General features: G+C 32.5%; 2 protein-coding genes across 3 annotated transcripts; both read right to left on the reverse strand.

Annotated features, from left to right (window-relative positions):
• Nucleotides 1–5,481: 5,481 nt before the first annotated feature.
• On the reverse strand, nucleotides 5,482–11,652 carry LOC132274354 (tubby-like F-box protein 8). 2 transcript variants are annotated; one of them, XM_059775615.1, is made up of 6 exons: nucleotides 11,532–11,652; nucleotides 10,834–10,923; nucleotides 9,581–10,063; nucleotides 9,299–9,386; nucleotides 7,247–7,379; nucleotides 5,482–6,533 (listed from the first exon to the last, which is right to left on the reverse strand). In XM_059775615.1, exons 3-6 carry the CDS (start codon nucleotides 9,926–9,928, stop codon nucleotides 5,825–5,827), a joined length of 1,278 nt encoding a protein of 425 aa, XP_059631598.1. In that variant the 5' UTR covers nucleotides 9,929–10,063; nucleotides 10,834–10,923; nucleotides 11,532–11,652; the 3' UTR covers nucleotides 5,482–5,824. The 2 variants fall into 2 exon arrangements, with proteins under 2 accessions (XP_059631598.1, XP_059631597.1); XM_059775614.1 differs by lacking the exon at nucleotides 10,834–10,923.
• Nucleotides 11,653–18,391: 6,739 nt separating this feature from the next.
• Nucleotides 18,392–18,907, reverse strand: LOC132273342 (uncharacterized). Its single transcript, XM_059774309.1, has one exon. It carries the CDS (start codon nucleotides 18,823–18,825, stop codon nucleotides 18,577–18,579), a length of 249 nt encoding a protein of 82 aa, XP_059630292.1. The 5' UTR covers nucleotides 18,826–18,907; the 3' UTR covers nucleotides 18,392–18,576.
• Between the last annotated feature and the right edge of the window lie 1,183 nt (nucleotides 18,908–20,090).

Raw genomic sequence — 20,090 nt, forward strand, 5'->3', positions numbered from 1 at the left:
TAAACCTATCATTAACGCAATTCAACAACTCAATTGAACCTTCTCCCTATTATTTGAGATCAAATGTATGAATCTTGTATTGCACCCCTAACAATACCCAAGCCTGAAAAATTTCGGGCCGGGTTGGTCCTGTCCATTTTGCACTCATACTCATCAAGGATTACAAAGAGCACATTTTGAAAATTTGAGCCACTTATAATCAATAAAGTAACAAACTTGCTCCAAAAACTTCATGCAATTGCGGAACTTCAAACATGTATTTTTTAACAGTACCAAAATTTCAATAACAACCTTCTTTTTTCAGATTTATGTATTTGATGTGGAATGAATACACTAGCACCCAAATTCTTGCAAAACAACCAAAGCATAAACCATACAAGAATTTTTTTTTTTTTTTTTTTTTTTTTTTTTTTCATAGTTGGTACTCACGCACATTTGTCTCTTCTGATCTCTTATGAGACTTAAACCTGACCCCTCTGGGAAGTAAGAGACTAATACCGCTAGTCACAATACAAAATTTTCATATGCCTACACATTAAACACTAACATTTGAACTTCACATGGAGAAATACAATTACAATATAAAGATATAAACACAAATAAATAATAAATAAATAAAAAGAAGCCCTCAGATCTCATAGCTTCATACAAATCATTGACGGTAAACTAGTGGCATAAATCAAAAGCCTTTACACATCACCATAAAGAAATACCCGTATGTGTGTGTGCGTGTGTATATATATAGAGAGAGAGAGAAAGAGGGAAAAAAACAGATGGTGGTCGTGGATGTTAGATATTTCTCTGGTGATGCATAAAGGCAAGTGACAAATAAACCATGAAACCGCTCAATATTGAAATTTTCCATCATCGGGCGATTACAGATCTCATATACATGTGTTTATTTATATATGTGTGTGTGTGAGTGTGTGTGTAAATGCATAGAATGAAGTTTAGGAGGATACATAATGTGATTGGAAGAGCTCTGACTCTCTGAGTGATGAGAACAGCTAGTAGAATTAGACGATGAGTGACGTCACAGTTCACAGATCGACACTTCGGCAGATGTGTGAGAGAGAGTAACTAGGGCAATGGCAACGAAGATGAGAGGAGTATATGTTGAGATGATAATGTGTTGGGCTTTTGTTGGGCCAAGGTCCATGAAAACATTTTACGATCATGGGCCTCTAAAAACAAACAAAAAATAATTTTTTATTTTTTATTTTTTTTCAAATTTTGGATGTTTGGTTAATGGGTTAGTAGGAAAAAGAAAATTTTTTAGAGAAATTTATTTTTCATATCCACTTAACTTTCTCATAAATTTTCCCTACAAAAAACATAAAAAAATTCAGTTTGCTATTCATTTTGTCTGAAGATTTCAATTAAAGAATTACTGTTATTGTTAATTTGCCGAATGTATTCTAATTGTTGTTTTCAATTTGTCTCATAAAAGTGATTTTCTTTATAGGGAAAAGTGAAAAGATTCTGCCACGGCATATAGGGTTCAAGTGTCCCCAAACACAAAGTAATTGTGTGAATTATTTGGTGGAAAAAAATATATGTTTTAAAAAAACAATTTTTTTTATTAATTAAGGGTTTAGTTATATGAATAGTTTGATTTTTGTATTGTCAAAGCATAAAAGTACACATTTATTTTAATAGGCATACCCCAAGTCATTACATTATTTAATAGGCATATTTCACGTGTAATAATTGGGTATATATATAAAAATCATTTAATAGGCATAATCCAAGCAAGAGGAGTTTAGTATCAGAGATTCAGAGCTAGACTAAAAAAATCATCTATCATCTCAGATTGTTTTCTCCTTTATTTAATCAAACCAAACCCTATACAAGATTTCTATTTTCTCCAGCGATAGTAAACTTGTATATAAAAGCAGTTGTATTTAAACATTTGTATTTAATTTCCTCCAACATCTTAAATTATCATACAACCAAAAGAAATAATTGATAGTAGGAATGGCTTCTTTCTTTATAATAGAATTCAGTTTGTTATTTAGCTCATTTTATATACCTTAACAATGTGGAAAAATAATAATAATAATAATAATAATAATAATAATCATGAGATTCGTGGTAAATGTGTCACAGATTTTGTTCATCACAAATTATATGTCTATCATTCATGCATGAGATTCAGGATAAATGTGTGTCCAATTTTGTTCCATTACAAATTTCATTCATGAAGCTATTGTGACTTCAAATTTTAAGCCTACAGTGAAAACAATTTATTTGATGGATAGAATTGCTACGGAGTTGATACTTTGATAAACATTTTCTTTTATTGTATTAATGATGAGATCAAATTAGTGAGTTTTTTTCTAAGCATAATATATTGTTTTTTATATATCACGTGTTGAATTAAATTTGGAAAAAAATGAAAAAAATACAACTGCAAGGACAAAATTATTATTTGAGTAGTATAAGAGCTTTCCACAAATATTTTATCAGATAAAAAAACTCTTCTGGCATTAAAAGCTCTTTCAAAATACAATTTTCAAACAATACCACACAAACTAGATAAATGTGACCGCTCAGCAGAAGCAAAAACTATGCCAAACGGGCCATTCCTATTCCTATCCCATGTTTTCTTATCCTTCCAAAGTTTGGCGGAAGAGAGGAAGGGAAAGAAAAAATAACTACTTTATAAATATGTAATATCAATTTTAACCTCCAATTATTTAAAAAATACTTGTTCAATCTTACTGAGATTCTCTGGTACATTAACAACAAACAAAAGGGGATGATATATTGGTAAAAAAATATAAAAACTATCATTCCCTTGCTTCCAACCAAACAGAAAAAAAAGAGTCATGAGTTCATATTTTCTATTATACATTCTATTCAACCAAACAAAAAGCAAGAGAAACATCTTTCCTTCTCTAGGGATGCCTTATCGATCAATTTCTCCTTCTCTCCCTTCCAATTCATTTTTTTTATCTGCTTCCATTCATTTTTCTATCCCTCCAACCAAACCGAGCATAAGACTCAACATCTCAAAATAGGATAACACCACCAATGCACCATCAAACAAAGGAATCCAAAGAAATAATAACAAAACTGATCCCATCATCACAAGCATTTTATTCATTTTAATTCTCAGTTCTTCATGTGAACAAGTATTTATTTATTCATATACAAAAGTCAATATCCTTCCTAAACCTTAAACATATATTTTAAAAAGAAAAATTGATCAAGATTGCATTGATCAGATGTATGATTTCTATATAAAACATGAAATCCTAAGCCACTTTGGCAGTCCATGGTATGAATCATCTTTGGAAATCTTCTTGGATTAGGTCTGCAGATCCTCCAGCATTATTATTGTTATCTCCACAAAAGCTGATTTAGTGGCCACTATGCTAGTTCAATTGCTCCAGCATTCTTGTACAAACTATTTAATTACTCCAGCATCATTTTTTAATGTCTAGTGCCCCACTATAGTAGTATCTCAATGTACCACATTCAGGTTTTTACATCTGCCTCTATCTTTGGAAAATCTTCTTAGATTAAGTCTCTAAAAGCCACTTTGCAACCACTCACAAGGTGGGTTCATGCTCACTTGGTTGTCCCATGTGGAGACAAGTGACCAAGTAGATTTATTAAGGATTTATTATTATATTCACTTATTTTATGGTTTACCATGTTTAATCTTAATGTATACACACATTGTTATATGTGTGTGTGTGTTCTTTTTTATGCATTCAAAGTGAAAACAGTGGTAAAAGATTTTTGAAATGCCAGTCTAGTTTATAATTAATTCCTATCAAGTTTGGCCATTCTTATCATTTGCCCACCAATCATAGTTAAGCTAGGTAGAGAGAAGGTTAGCATTGGTTTATAAATTAATGCAGAGTTGATTCATGGATGATCTAAGCAATGATGTTAATTAACAACTAAATTAACAAATCATATTTGGAACAAATATATATATATGTATGTGTGTGTAACTGTGTGTATATATTACTTGTCCCTCTCGTCCCTGCCTTTCTAGTTGATCAAGAAGCAAAATGGACAATAAATGCTTCATTTAGTACAACATCTAGTGGATTGAGATGAGTACTTTGAAAAACAGAAGAGAAGTGTAAATTTTGCATCATATACTACTATGGTGCACTATATCATTGGGGTTCGCAGATTTTACCCTATGTTTAGCTACCTAAAGAGAGAGGGTTGGTATGACTATATGCCGCCATGAAAATCCAAGAAGAGCTTTCAACTGAAGTGGAGCTTTGCATGCACTTCAGTTGAGGATGGCTACCTGTGCTCACTTCTCGAAGTCTGTCATTTCGGTTTTAACCCCCCTGCATCCACCGTTGGCACTTCTCTACCTGCCACTGATGCAGCTCGTAAGACAACTGCGAAATGGTAGCTAGCATTGCTGAGGTTAAGGTTGGCTTGGGGTTTCATCGATCTTCCTTTTTCTTTTAATATAACGGAGTTCCAACCTGATGACGATTTTTAGTTGGATGTAAGGTAAATTCCGAATATGTGCAATTACTTTGATTTTGTTGGTCCTTATTTCAGCAAACGTATGGAGGAGTGTTGAATTGCTTTGGAAAGTTTGATTTGAAACTTCACATGGCATTACTTTTGTTCTATATTGTGCAAACACAATTTAGATACCTTGGAAACCTTTTTGTGTGAAGTTTTTTTGGTCATTTTCATTTATAGCTCATGGATTGAAGTGTTCCACAAATAAAGTTTTGTTCAAGGTCCTTGTCTTCCAAAGAATGAAGATATGTAATGCAGGGGTTCTCAAGTGTATTGAATTCTTTTCCCTTTTTGGTCATGTGATTGGTGGGCAATTGTACTGTTTTTCTGGTCATCCATAACGTATAAGCACTGTGATTAACACACTCTCTACCATGTGTGTGTCTATATGTATGTGTGTATGTAGTAATTATGTCTATTGTGGTATGCATTATGTGGAAATGTGGAACCCTAATATTCAACTTCCATCTCATTTCTGTGCATCTGGTTAGTTTGCTATTAATTTGTGGGTAACTAGACTCAAGATGTAATAACATCTTAGTATAAATATGCAGCCCTACCAATTTATAGCTACAACAACTTATAATGTGCCATTTAGGTTCTAAAATCTAAATCATGAAATTCCTAATGTTTCAAGAGAATATATTGTTAGGATTTCACTCTTCTTTTTGTTGTTGCAACGATCAACGATGAATAGAAGTTTGGAATCTGAAAGTCGGACAACTTTGACTGATTTATATGAGTAAGAGTCAACTAATTTATATGAGTAGGAGTCGACGTGTCATAATGCCATTAATATCCCTAACATCATGATGATATATATATATCAACCTCTACTTACATACAATTAGTCGAATTTGTCCGACTGTCGAACTCCTATCACTACTCTAAATAAAAACTGCAGTTACTCTTGGATATGCTATATCATATCTAGAAAAGTTATTTCTTCACCTCCCTATTGCTAGAATATGTTTAAAATCACATCTTCATTATGTTACACTGTTTACATTAAAGGCAAATAAAGCTGTTACACAACCTCCTTTGTCTGAAGTTTAAACTGTTCCTTTCAGAGCATAAAGAACAACAATTAAAGATCAACAACAGAAAAAATGGTACAATTGGTGTTGGCAGGAAAGTGAAAGAAGAAGACAATCCCCCTCCGAACATGGACATCATCCTGTACTTACCAGACTGGCAACTGTTATACACTGCCCACAATGAGTTCTACACAAACGCATACAATCCCAGCCTGTGCAACTCTAGAAAAAGGAAATCTCTATTCGCTACCGATCTTTTTGCCCCCCTGATTCCTCTATTCACACGCCAATTTAGTGTCGAAGCTGCTCAAACAGATGGCGAAAGCTTGAAATGCAGAAAGAGGATATCGATAGTCCATGGTAAACATATCCTTGCCAACCTTACCAAACTGCAAGATGATCTTGTCATGGTCAGATTGGGCAGGCTGCAGTGGTGTTGGTGCACCGGCAGCAGGCTGTGTAGCAGCAATCAGCTGGAAATTCTTCACAGAGGCCACAGTAACCCTCCCCCGGAAGTTAAGGCACCAGCATTGCAACTGCTCGTGCCATCTTGGCGCCTTATTCCGGAGAACTAGAGGTCTGCTTTTTCCTTCATCATCTTCATCACGCAGGCCAATAATGTCGGAAAACCGAGAGCTACTGAACTCGATAGAGTTGTCAATTGATTTCGAGAAGGAGATACTCCTGAATGAATCTTCAAGGGAGCGAGACAGTAACTCGGGCTGGCCAGGAACAGTGCCACCTGGCTCAAGGGCAGAGACAGGGATTGAGTGCATGACACAGTTCATCCTGCGGGGTCCCCTAGTGCCTAGCACATTAAGCTCATATGTTACCTGGGCAACGTTGTAGCTGCCAGTAGGGACCTTTGGTGAAACTTTTCTCGAGTGGAACCTACGGCTTGTACAGGCTGGTGGGGAAAGATTAGCATGATTGTATGGAGGCTGTGTGTCATAAATCACGAATTTTGTACCAAGGAAATTCGACCTGAAAAAAGAATGAAGAATGGATCTCAGTGCAATATATGAAACAGATGTACAATGAACAATAAAACATAATTAAATCAATGTTTTTCCCTTGGATAAGTTGTAACAGGATTAAAATCGTGCTGAAGATAATTTTGAGGATTCCTTGTGCGGTTGTGCCACAAGACAAATTTTTATAATATAATATTATCTATAATGATCAATACTGTTTGATAATTTTTAGAGAATATAATAAGTACTCAATACAATTGTTTTCCTGAATCATATAGTATGCAGAACAATCAAAGAGCATATAAAAAAAATGAAAAAAAAAAAAAATTGTTAAAAAAAATTGCATGCTCTTTGATAAAATGCAGTAACTTTATTAAATTCTTTCTTCAAAATATTTAAACATGAGACCCCAAATTCAATATGTAAATGATAATGGTTTGCATAATCAGATTATACTCGATATATCATTAAGGTTATGTCCTAAGCTACAAAATCAGAGCTAAACTTTATAGCTTTTACAGTCTGTATAGATAGAGAGAGCTTGGCATCTCAAGTGACAAATTCTTCGACCTGAAGAATTCCAATACCAGCTCCAAATCCAAGGAAGACTTCGAGAGAGAGTAATTTCTGTATTCTTAAGTTGTTACTACTAAAGATATTCACAGAAATAATGATAGGGCCACAGCAAAATATTAAAGTGAAGTTCTTAATGCATTCTCCTACCTCAGTTTTCCAATGTAAGTGCTGCTTGATCTTGATATGTTATCTGCATCCATGGAAATCACATATTCTGTGCAAGTACTTCTCCGAATCCGTTTTGCAGAAAGAAGAAATTTACCATTTTCAACAAGCAAGGCTGCACAAAGCAAAAAGTATAAACCACAACAGATATTAGAAAAATCTGTTTAGAGTAAGTTAAACAAGGTAGCACATTGACAGCAAGAATACTGAACCTATTGAGTTTTTGTAATATTGATCTGAAATCATTGGATTAATTTTATCACTTTGCTTGAACTAACGAGGATTCAAGGTTTTTAAACTGTCACCCTAGCTGCAGTGTCTGTTTATTTAGTCGATTTGAAGGTTGGGTTCAGATTACTTGGTCAATTTACTAGCTTTTCAATTGTTTAAAGATAATTTACATGAATTGAATTAATAAAGGAAATTATCATTTGTATAAGATATCAGCCACATTAATACTACAACCAGCCCAAAGGTCGATTGCAGAAGAGACATTCGCTGATTAAAGCAGTTAATAAAATAGCTCAACTAAAGTATTGGTGGTGCAACTAAAGTATGTTAAGAGTAAGTTAATTCACAGGGAACTGTTGGGAAAACCGTAAACTAATACAGAGCAATATATACGCAATCCCAGCGGGCCAGCATGGGTGACACAACTAAAGTTGGTTTTGCAAAGCAAACTAGGTGGAGTTTGCTGAACGTACTTAACAATAACTACAATAGAGTGGTCTATGTTCACCTAAGCATTTCCACAGAATTGTCTTCAGTATATACATCCAGCTAGCTGGAATCCCAACTTCTCACACAGCCACCGATATTGGCCTCCAGGAACAAGGTTTCAAATAAATCCAGAAGCGATGTGGTTTTATCCTATGTAACATTGACTCTTCAAAGTAGGTGAAGTACCTATGTTGGACACATAATACTTGGACATCGGTATGGAATATGTGTCCCACACTTTTGGTTGGACATGCACCTACAAATCATATCCTATAATTCAATTTTATTATATTATTACTTCAAAATGAGTGAAATGCCTATATTGACCACTATGTTACAAAAAGGCATTACGTTACTCTAGAAAATAAAATAAATAATATGAATAATTAGCAGTGTCCTTGTATCATTCTATTTGGGGATTTGATATGTCCGACGCGTGGATACATAACCGCATCCGACACACGTACCCAAGCCATGTAACATAGGTTTCATCATAACCATGCACATTAGAAGTAGGTATTCAGCGTCTTAGTACTACTACAAAGGCACTGGTTTTACTAGCATTCAGATGGAGTTGCAGACTATCTATAAATTGAACCAAATGCCAAACGGATGGGATCATTGCAACTCATTGAGCACAAAGAGTTGTGATTTTAAGGTCAATACTCAATACAGACCACAAAACTTTGATCTTGGCTAGCATTTGTGTAGTAAATTAATAATCTAAACTGGAAAGTAAATACCTGGACCAAAAAAAAAAAAAAAAAACAACAGGGAGAGAAGAGTGCATGAGCAAGTTATTTCAGGATTCCTTTATAGTGGACAAGAACAAAAATGTTGGGATCATGTCCAATACAGGGAGCAAAAAGTGCACGAACAAGTCCCACTAGAGATTCAGCAAGCATCATGTCTCCTAGCAGACCTAGCTTGTCATACATATTAGAGAAAGGAACTCCTAGTCTTGGGGTAAATCAAGGAGGGTAAAATTTGTCTATGTTTTAGATTTAATACTTGAGGCCATAAAGATGCATGACACTATGACATTACATACATACTGTGCCAGTATTGTATTAGAAAATTTACTTAAAAGATCCAATATAATTATATAAGTAAAGAAAATATAACAGCATCATTAAAGCAAACGATTGTGCTGTTTGCCAAATCAAAACTATCAGTAAAATTAAAAGGCATTGGAGTAGCTAGTTACACTCAATTTATGATCACTATCATCCCTGCATGGAAGCTCATATAGAACTTGATAAAGACAAAAATATTAGTAGAAATTAGAGTGGTTGCAACTGTAAGAATGCTTACCAGGGCTGAGGCAAAGGAAAAGACGGTAAGTTAAATTAGCCTTGTCTCTCTTAATGTAGCACTGAATGGTTCCATCCCGAGGCCCCGGCTGTAGAAGACAAATAAATCAAAGAAATGTCAACTGCCACAGCTATCATAAAGAATCACTTCATTTTGCTGAAAACTGTGTATTTGATGTAAATAATTGCAAGAATGACACTGAGATCTGTAATTTGTTGGGAGAATATGGGAAGTAAAGTCTGGGCAATAATTAACGCAAGACAGAAGAGCCAAAAGACCCACCTGCTTTAGGGAGACTGGAAAGGTAAGCTTCCCCGAAAACTCTGGACTTTTGACAATTTCTTTGCACATTTCCCTCCAAGACCTGCAAACGGAAGCACATGCAACAACATGCTTGCGGGCAGGCCAGGTAATCTCACTTGCCTCCAACCTCTTAATTACATCACAAAGTAGCTCCGGTGGGAGGCTAGCCCAAGGGCTATTCTGGATGACCAAAGGCTGGTCATGCAACTCATGGACTGCACTATGAGATTTCCCCCTGTGATGACCAGGCAGCCTCACCTCAAAGTTCCGTCTTGATAGGCTCCCAAAACCATCCCTTACATCGCGAACTATACTGCGGAATGACATTTACACCAATATGTCGACACCCACCGGAATGTCTATGTAAATCTTTTCCTACTAGGGTTGGAAAAATTATATTCCAAAGTTTCCACTTAGTCTGAATGGTAGACACAAATCGGCGACATTTGGGCACACATACAACTGCAAAGCAATGAATGTTTTTTTAGAATTTCTATAAAGCTTATTAACCAAGAAAGAAAAAACAATAATAGAGACAGCACAAAGCAAGAAAAGAATATTCCTAGGAAGCCTCACATGGACTTAAAGCAGCCTGAAAAACCAGACTTGAATCAGAAAAACACACTTAAACTTCATTTTGAAACCATAAATGCTATTAATTTAATAATACTTCATCTTTCACAAAAAATACTAAAAATGGAAAAGACAACTAACATTACACAAAACAAAAATAAAATAGACAACCAAAATGACACAAAACAAAAGTAAAAGAGACAACTAACATGACACAAAACAAAAGTAAAAGATAGAACAAACCATGAATCACTGCTAGTAAAAACTAAAAAGACTAACTGCGTCAAATTTTGTTAGAGCCAAGAGCATCCACAGAAACATAAATAAATAAATAGATTACAAATCTAGCAAGCAACACATCCACAAGACAAAGATAGATCAGGAAAACAACATTAGGATTTATATAAATCAAATAATAAGGATACCCAATTGAGGTTTCATGTGCACCAAATTAAAGCGAAATGTATGTGACTGAAGATCAGTGAAACATACAAAAATATAGAAACTTCCCACAAGAACATTAATCAACAACAACTAGCCTAACCTCACAAAACAACCAAATGTCCATGATTCACAAGCAAACCATACAACAAAAAACACGAGAGAATACCCAAATAATAAACTTTCCACAGGATTGTCAAAACAAGACATAGTCTAACCTCATAAAACAACCCAAAAGTCCATGTCTTTCTCAATTAGACCATACGGCGTATCCATGATCAAGCTAAAATTAACAGTCACTTTTTTCTCTATAATCACAAGAAAATGAAAGAAGGAAAGAAACCCAGATTATTCTTCACATGTTTGACTAAACCATATAAAACCAAATGAAATTAAAAATGCTAAATGTGAATGCTTCTAACCCAACAAATCAACTGGAAAAAACTAAGGAATAACTAAAAAGCCTGTAATTTTTTAAAAATTTCTGGGTGAGCTGTTGAGAATTTTAGAGGACAAAACGAAAGAAACACATATTATTTTCACCAGGTTTGACTAAACCATACAAAATCAAATGAGAAAAAATATATATATACATATATAGTAGCTAAATGTGAATGCTTCTATCCCTCTAAATCAGCTGAACGAAACCAAGAAAGAACTAAAAAGCCTCTAATTTTTAAAAATTTCTGGGTGAGCTGTTGAGAATTTTAAGGACAAAATATGAATTCAGGCAATTAGAGGGATAAAGTGAAGATGTTGGGAAGCTCCGTAGAGATTCAACCGTTAAAACGTACAAATAAAAAAAAAAAATTATATATATATATATATACCTATATACGCATACATATACAGAAAGTAAGCATAAAAATTCAGTGGAAAAGAGAGAGGTCTTGAGAGAGATCGGAGGTAAGCGCACCTTCTCTTTGGCTCTAGATTATGGTCAGATCCTTCGCTTTACCACGCGGTTTCTCTCTCTAAAGGCGCGCACTCTCTCTCTCTCTCTCTCTCTAAGTTCTGAAGTCTTCCGCCTCTTTCAATTCACAGTGTCGTCTATCTTGTATTATTAAATCACTTCCGCAGTAAGTTCCACGGACAAATTTGAAAAGGTCCTACGTCGTTTCTTTAATTACAATTAATTAGTTTAATTAAATTCCAAATAAAAAATAATTAGACCATATTAAATTACAGATTTACCCTCGTATTGTTTTGTTGCTTCGCCCTTTGTAATTGGCTCAGTATAAAGAATAGGGCCACTACACAACGGGTGAGCTCCACATGGACCCATGGGCATTCTAGAATTTTAAGTTCCGACAAGTTTTATAGCAAATTGAGCTATTGTTTCTTAAAGTTTTTTACTCTTAGATCATTCATTAGGTAAGTTTTATCAGTGCATTCAATAATTAAAATGCTCGAAATAATTAAGGTATTCTAAAATTTTATGCTCCAGCTAACCATGCCAAGTATTCTGAGAGTGAATTTAACAAACGAGTCTTAAATTAGTAAATTCCAAACTGTTTATAACTATCTAAATTCATTTGTAACTGTTTATAACTATCTAAATTCATTTGTAGTTGTATTTGCCACTCATTCCCGCCCAAACCTTATTAGGCACCCCAAAACTATCCCAAAGATGATGGGACTGGATGGTTAGGTCATTTTCTTCCCATCCTTGTATGCTTCCGGGAAAGAGTTTGTTTGGTTGAGTAGTAAGAGAAATAAAGTGATGACTTCTTTTTCAATATAACTACTTTACCTTTCACGGTATGAAATTAAGGAAGACTATGGTGATAATGACACTTTTTTTTGGACACACTAATATTTTTCAATACAAGGCCAGATCGAGGTACCCATGTAACCTTGATGTCACACATATATATATATATATATATATATATATATATATATATATATAATTTTATATTACTACACATTAGTTGATGCTTAATGATGGACTGATTCAAAGAAAGCTTTCTTATCTCATACCACTTTATTCCACATGTTGTAACTTAGTTGGGATATTGAGAGCACAACTGAATATTAAACTATAATTTGACAATATGAAATTAATGACTCTCTTCATAGGGGTGAATTTGGTCAAATTAATCAAAGACGAAAAGGTAATAAAATGGGATGATTTGGTTTTGATATGTTCCATTTTAATGAAAAATTGAGGATCCACCATAAGCTTTATATATATATATATATATATATATAATTTCGTGTACTTCTCACTTTAGTTAGTATCCTCACTGCCCAACTTGTAGAACACTAGATCTTTTAGTATTATTTTTAATTTATTATAACTTCCTATTTTATTTTTCTTGGTAGGTAAGCTATTAGATATGGAAGATCTTATCCATTATATGCAAACTTAAATTAATGAGGACTAATGATGTTGTGCTTGAGAATCCAAAGGCTAACATCCCATTTATCTGATATTTTTCAAATTATATACAATAAATTATTAGGTAATATTAATAAGAGCATAAATTTTCTACTCTAAGAGCATCGTACCATACAACGAAAACGATTATAGTCGCTCATCATTTTTTATAACAACATCGTGTTTTGCTACAAAACCACTGTACTCAGACGAATAACGTGTAAAACAACTAGGAAGTCAATGAATTTTGGCCAGAAACTTGAAGTGATCTGCAATGAATACAGGCCAAGTGTAGATGCTCCAAGCCTCCAACTAGATTGAGACAGGGATTAAATATAATGAAATGAAACTCCTAGAATTATTTTCTGTACTATTTATGAAGGTTAGATGACCCCACTATGATGTATTCTTATGCATTAGGTTAGTTGTTGACTTTATGGGGAGAGAGAGTTTGAATTTAGAAAATAATGTGTTAAAAGATGATCAATGGTTGACCCGGTACAAAATCATTAGATTTCAAATAAATTTTACATAAGTATTATTTTGTATTTTATATAGTGTATATCTGAATTTTCTCAAATTCATAACCTATATAATAACCATATGAAGGGCTATATATATATATATATATATATATATATATACACTTTGGACAAACGCATAGAATCTCAATCAATGCTATTTTCTGTTTGTGATATGAATTTTGGAACAATACTTTCTTATATTCACATTTTCTACTTACATTTGATGTGATCCAATCTTATACCATCATTTTTAATTATTAGTTTAAAAAGTTGAAAAAAATAAATAAAGAAACCAGGTAAAATAACATTCATTTTCCTTATTTATCACTTTTATAATTTTATAATTAAAAAGTGTATGCCTTTATGACTGAACAATATATTTGAAATTATAGATCAATTGTACTCCCTATATTAGAGATCAAAGATCAATAGGGAGTATCTACTCACTCACGGATGAGTAGGTAATTATTATTGGAATGAACAAGACTTGAATACTCACCGCTGATATGGTCCAATCGCAAATGCACAAATAGTCTGTAATTACTAAATGAGGAAATTGGTAAATAAAGACGATAATTTTTTTAGAATAAATTCACACATTTCCAGATTTACTTATTTATCATTTTCCTAATTTTGTAATTACATACTATTTGTGCATTTGTAATTAGATCATATCAACGAATAGATAACTTACCGTAAATATACAGTCTTGTTCTAGAGCTTCAAAAAATAAAAAGGAATTGAAAAATAATTAAATCTCTCACGTAGGGCAAGCCAGCATTGTCCCATGAAAGAATATGAAACTGTCATATTGAATGTTCATCACTAGCTAACATGGACATGTTTTGTCATTCAATTGTCCTTCAATTTAAAGATTAAATGAACCTAATGTTTTCATCAAAATGAGGTGGCCCTCAAATGGCCCATGTTCTTTCACACACATGTGACATTCCATCAATGTGAATGGTCACTAAGGTCCAAATGGTACTCCTAGCCTAAATATCACAGATCTATTCCTCATTTCCTCTCAAGTTCAGAGAGAGAGAGTAGTTGCCTCACTCACCAAACTTGGCCATTTGGCTATTCATTTTTAAATGGCAATAATGGATGGGCATTTCAGTACCTACTCATCTTTAATGTAAGCAGTTCTCCTTTATCTTTCTCTCCCTATTATTCTAAATATATATATATATATATATATTAACACTAACTATGTATCTTATATACTGGCATATTCTTTTCCCCTTATAGTTCTATCCACCATTAATATTGTTTCTAAATATACCCACTTGTTCTTTTAATTATCCCCTCTATCTCTCTATACTGTTGATAGAGCATTGTGTTGACAAACTATAAATAAAAAGTAAAACTTTCAAGTTGAGAAAACCATAGCTGTTAGGGTGCATTAACATTGAGTGTCCTAAAAACTGGACAAAAGCTAAGCCTAGATCTGCCTGGTCTGGTTGGATGGTAATGAAAGGAAAAGAAAAGAAAGACAACGGAGGGAAATGATATTTTATGTTTGTATAAATTTTCGAAGGAAGTGAAAGGTAGTGGCGGAATTTCGAAGGATACAAATTATGAAATGGAAGGAAAGAGTAATAAATGTTAGCATGTTTAATAAAACTTTATAAATATCAAATTTGTCCTTATTTTTATAAAAGACAAAATTGGAAAAGTGCATGTTAGTAAATTCACTAAAATAGTTTCATTTCATTTCCTCTTCCAAACATGATTATTTCTTTTCTTTTACTTTATCAATAAGCCAAACACGATAAATGGTTAATAATATCTTTTCATTTCTTTTCTCTTAAAACTATTCTTACCGTTTATTTTCTTTTTCATTGAACCAAACATAACCTTACTGCTTTAATCCTCTTCGCTTTCTAGAAATACTGGGCATAATTAGGTAAGTTATAATATTTTATTATTCGCAAAAAAATACCGTACTGAACATTTTTATAATATAAAATGCACATATTAAGTTTATAAAATTAAGTAATAAATTCAAATAAGAAAAAGTAAAAGAAAAAGTTTTTTTTTTTTTTGGATGGTAAAGCAAATACACACACACTTTTATTGTCTATGCTGGGGCTCGAAACTCTTCCCTTGAAGATGGGGAGATTATACTATTGGGCCAAAGACCCTTTGGTAAAAAAAGAAAAAGTTATAGCGCACACCATCATACATAAGAGCAAAAGGAAAGAATTTTACAGTTCCTTTATACCAAGAAAATGAAAATTATGGAACCAGAAGTTGTGTAGCCCCTTTTTGAATCTCTGACCAATATCAAATGGTCATATTGCGTGTTGTCTAAATAATGAATCAAGTTTTCAAGTTGAAGCCAAAAATCACAGTAAGACTATCCCGTTTGGGTTACTGAAACAATTGTAAGGCCTAATATAATGTTAGTTCAATGATGAAAATTTGGACTATGGATTTAATCTTTTGAGATTCAGTGATGGGTCCATAAATTTTTTTTAGTGGGGAGACCTGGAATAATAATAAAATTAAAATTTTTTGAACCAAAATAATAAATACAACGATATAAATGTTGGTGGATAATATTTCATTCAATACTATTAGTTGAGGTTTCATGTTTTGAAAGCACAAGTTCTGTAAACATGTTTCTTTCTCCTTGACTTTCTCTATCTCATCGTCTTTGTGCTGAGTTTTAACATCCACATATTTTTATTATTTTGTAGGGGCACAGAAAAGTTGAGTGAGGTCAAACATTCTCTACCATTGAGATGGTAAGATGGTAGTTGGGTAGCCCGAAAATAAATATAAAATGAAAATAATATTTGATAAAAATAATTTTTTCAGAATGGAACAGGATTGTCTCAATAAACTTTAATGTATCATTATTAATCTTCAATTACCATAGAAGGTTAGATTACTTTACTTATTATACAATTAAATAATTTTCTGTCACCAATAATTGATTTGATTGCTAGATGGAGGTCCATAATCTTTGATTTTCAAAGAACTATATTACGTGCCTCCAGATCTTCACTCTTATCTCCGAGTAAGAAATTGACAGGCAGTGCGAGGTGTGGCTTTGTAGGATATACAATTAGATCAAAAACTATTTGAACTACTCAATACAATAATTCATCAATATTATATGAAGATAAATAAATCACATTTTATTTAATGTCAATGATAGCTTTAGAGGGCATACAAATCCTACAGTGGTCACTTTTATTTATTTAAATAGATATATTTTATTAAGGTTCAGTGGTAGGTCCGTACTGCATATATTAACATAATTTTAAGTAATATTTTATATATTAATATCTCTAACGTAACGATAGAATGACAAGTGTTGCTTTTGAATTAAAAAAAAAAAAAAAAAAAAAAAAACAAATAAACAAACAAACTTTCACTTTTAAAAATTTCTAAAAAAAACCTTGGGAGTAATATTTTACTTTCCTATTCTAAACAAGTGAGTGTATGTTGTATATAGCTTTGAAATTAGATAGAATTTTGATCTAAGATCAATCTGGATGCATTAATGGCTCAACTACCCTTTTATGCTTGAACCAAGTGTGATTATTCCAAAGTAAAATTTGCATACAAATAGTTTAAAGTTAAAAAATATAAAAGGCAAATTAAGAATGAACAATACAATCAGGGGTGGAGCCAGGATTTTATTTCAGAAGGGGCACAATGCACTTGTTAAATTTTTATTTTTTATTTTTAATAAATATGACAATATAATGTTTTTAAATCAAAAAGACAAATAAGAAAAAAATAGTTGTAAAATAATATACTAAATAAATACCGTAAAAAAAAATATAGTTACAAATATAAGAATCAAAATATTAATTAATAATATTTTAATTAAATACAATCACAAATGTCATCGATAAAAAGAAATAATTTTAAAAAAATAGAAAAATACATAATTATACATAAGTGAAAAAAAGAATTTTTTTGACAAAGGAAACAAAAATTAGAAAAGGAAAAATATATTGTATATTTGAAGAAGGGATATATGTAATTTTTTTTTTCAAAAGAAAATTAAAAGAATTTGAAAATTTGAGGGGGGCACTATTTAAAATTACCATGTAAGTTTATATATATACCAAAAATATATACCTATGTACAGTAGGTTGGAGTAAAGTGAGGGGGGGCACGTGCCCTCTCTAGGCCTTAATTGGCTTCGCCCCTGAATACAATGTGTTATTTTTGTATGACAAATTTTAACCAAGAGTATTGTAACAAATTGAAAAAAATGATATAGTAAAACATACTATATTTATTACTTTCAGAAAGAACATGAATGTGTTATGAAAAATGTAACAAAACTGCATTCTAAGTAAGGGTAGTTTTGGTAAGTTTGTCCAACCAGACAGACCCTAAGTGGATACATGTCATTATATTTTTGCGGGCAAATATTCTTCTTTGATTACTGAAACTATCATTGAATGTAATTGTGTATGCACTTTAAAGAAATTTAAACAAGCTAATGATTTGCCAACTTGACCCAATTCGTGTTTTTGTCTTAACGTAGCCCATATAAGCACAACTTCGGGCCAGACTGAACCTTTATATCTATCTCGATCTATTGGGTTAGACTTCTTATAATTTATAGTTCCAACCATTTTTAACCTACAGTGGGCTCTTCTTGTGAAGAATCAATATGCTTGGGAACCCTGCATGTTGTGATTTGTAACTCATTTTTCAGAATTGCTGAGACAAAAACACACACACAAAATCATATATTATTATATGCCAATTTGTATTTCTCGTGAAATAATCTCGACTAAAATTGATGTCTTTATTAATTTTAATTTTTATAAGTCTAAAATGTAAGAACTAACAAACCACCACAAGTATAAATTTGGTTCATCACGTAAGAGATTGAAAAAGAAACACATACATTAGAATTTTTTATACATATATAGAAAGAAACATTGGTCACATATTGATGCACCTTATACATAGAAAGAAACACATACTACCAGCGATATACATATATTCACACACACCCATACCATATATATATATATATATATATAAAAGCCAATTTATTATTAAAGCTAAGCTTAGGCGGTTCCGGTGACACCCAAGTCTGGTTTGTCACCATCTTGACCAGCATCAGCACCGGCACCAAAAACAGGTCCGCCTTGACCAGCAGGATCCTCCACCTTATCTTGGAGTTTCTCAACCTGGATGCCACCCTCGTCCTCCACGGACCGAATATCGGTCCTCGTCTTGTTCTCTCCATCTTTCACCGACTCATATGTCGTTGCTGTAAACGACTCCTTTGGTAACGCTCCCTGTGCTCCTGACATGATCTTTTGCTATTGATTGATTTCCTCCTCTTTGTCACTCTTTTTGTTTCCTCTCCAAGTCTCAATCACTATTGTCTTCCAAAAAAAAAAAAAAAAAAAGTCTCAATCACTATTGTTTACTCTAAAATGCCACACGTCGCGTTAATTCTCACACATGGCACTATTATGAGGAAACACGTTTATTTATTATTTTGGCTACGTGTCCATCATGCACTCATACTGGTTATAATTGATGTTAAAATGGATAAGGATAATGTATGTGTATTTTCTTTTTCAATAATTCATAAAAGGAAAATAATTTTTACATGCAAATTTTTTTTTTTTTAATTAATCAATTATGTAATAAATAAAGAAGTGGAGAAGGCTAGACAATTTATTATAAGTGTTCAGTGTAAATACTGGTACTCTTTATAAAAAAAACACTCTATATATTTGAAATCTTTCTCAGATAAATTATTTTATATTCTGTATATAAATATATAAAAGCATCTTCTCTTTAATAGATTCGGTGTAAAATCATTCACCTAAAATATCTATATATTTCTACCCTAGTGAAATCTTGTTCAATCACTTATTATTTTTAATCTTTTATATTATTAAAATGCCAATATACTAAATATAAGAGGAGAAAAATAATGTACATGTGGTCGAATTTTTAAATTTTAAAAATTAGTACTCTTATGTATTGTAACTTTGTAAGTACTCCTTCCATTTCAAATTAAGTGTCTATTTTTTTTAATTATCTCAAAATAAGTGTCACATTTAAAAAGTCAATGTATTATTTTTTTTGTAATATTACTAATTTAACATAAGTACGATAAAAAATAATAATAAAAGTTGTTTTTTTTAACAAAATTAAATTTTCGAAAGAGACTTATTTTTAAGATGGAGGGAGTATTTTATAATTTTATACACAAATTTATACAATGATGTAGTTATTTAATGTTAGATGTCACTTAAAAAAAAAAAAAAAAAAAAAAATTTGTCCAATTGTAGCATTGCAAATCAAGTCACTTTATTAGTTTCTCATCAATAGGCCGAAGGCATGCACCTAAGGGTACAAAAAATGAGCCTGAGGCCCGAAGTCCAGCCCGAGCTCGCAGAGTTTTCGTTTTGCCAAGTAAGTAATGGGCTTAGCCCAGACCGGCCCTACAAAAGAGTTGCTTCGACATAGGGTAAGTCTCAGGCCTGTTAAATATATATATGCTTTATTTTATTGAAAAAAGTATGTAGTAAATCAAGCCCAATTCGAGTGGTCCATTTGA

The sequence above is a fragment of the Cornus florida genome, unplaced genomic scaffold, assembly GCF_030987335.1.
Source record: "Cornus florida cultivar Cherokee Brave unplaced genomic scaffold, ASM3098733v1 CherokeeBrave_3.0.0_Hap2_Chr09, whole genome shotgun sequence".
Classification (NCBI taxonomy): domain Eukaryota; kingdom Viridiplantae; phylum Streptophyta; class Magnoliopsida; order Cornales; family Cornaceae; genus Cornus; species Cornus florida.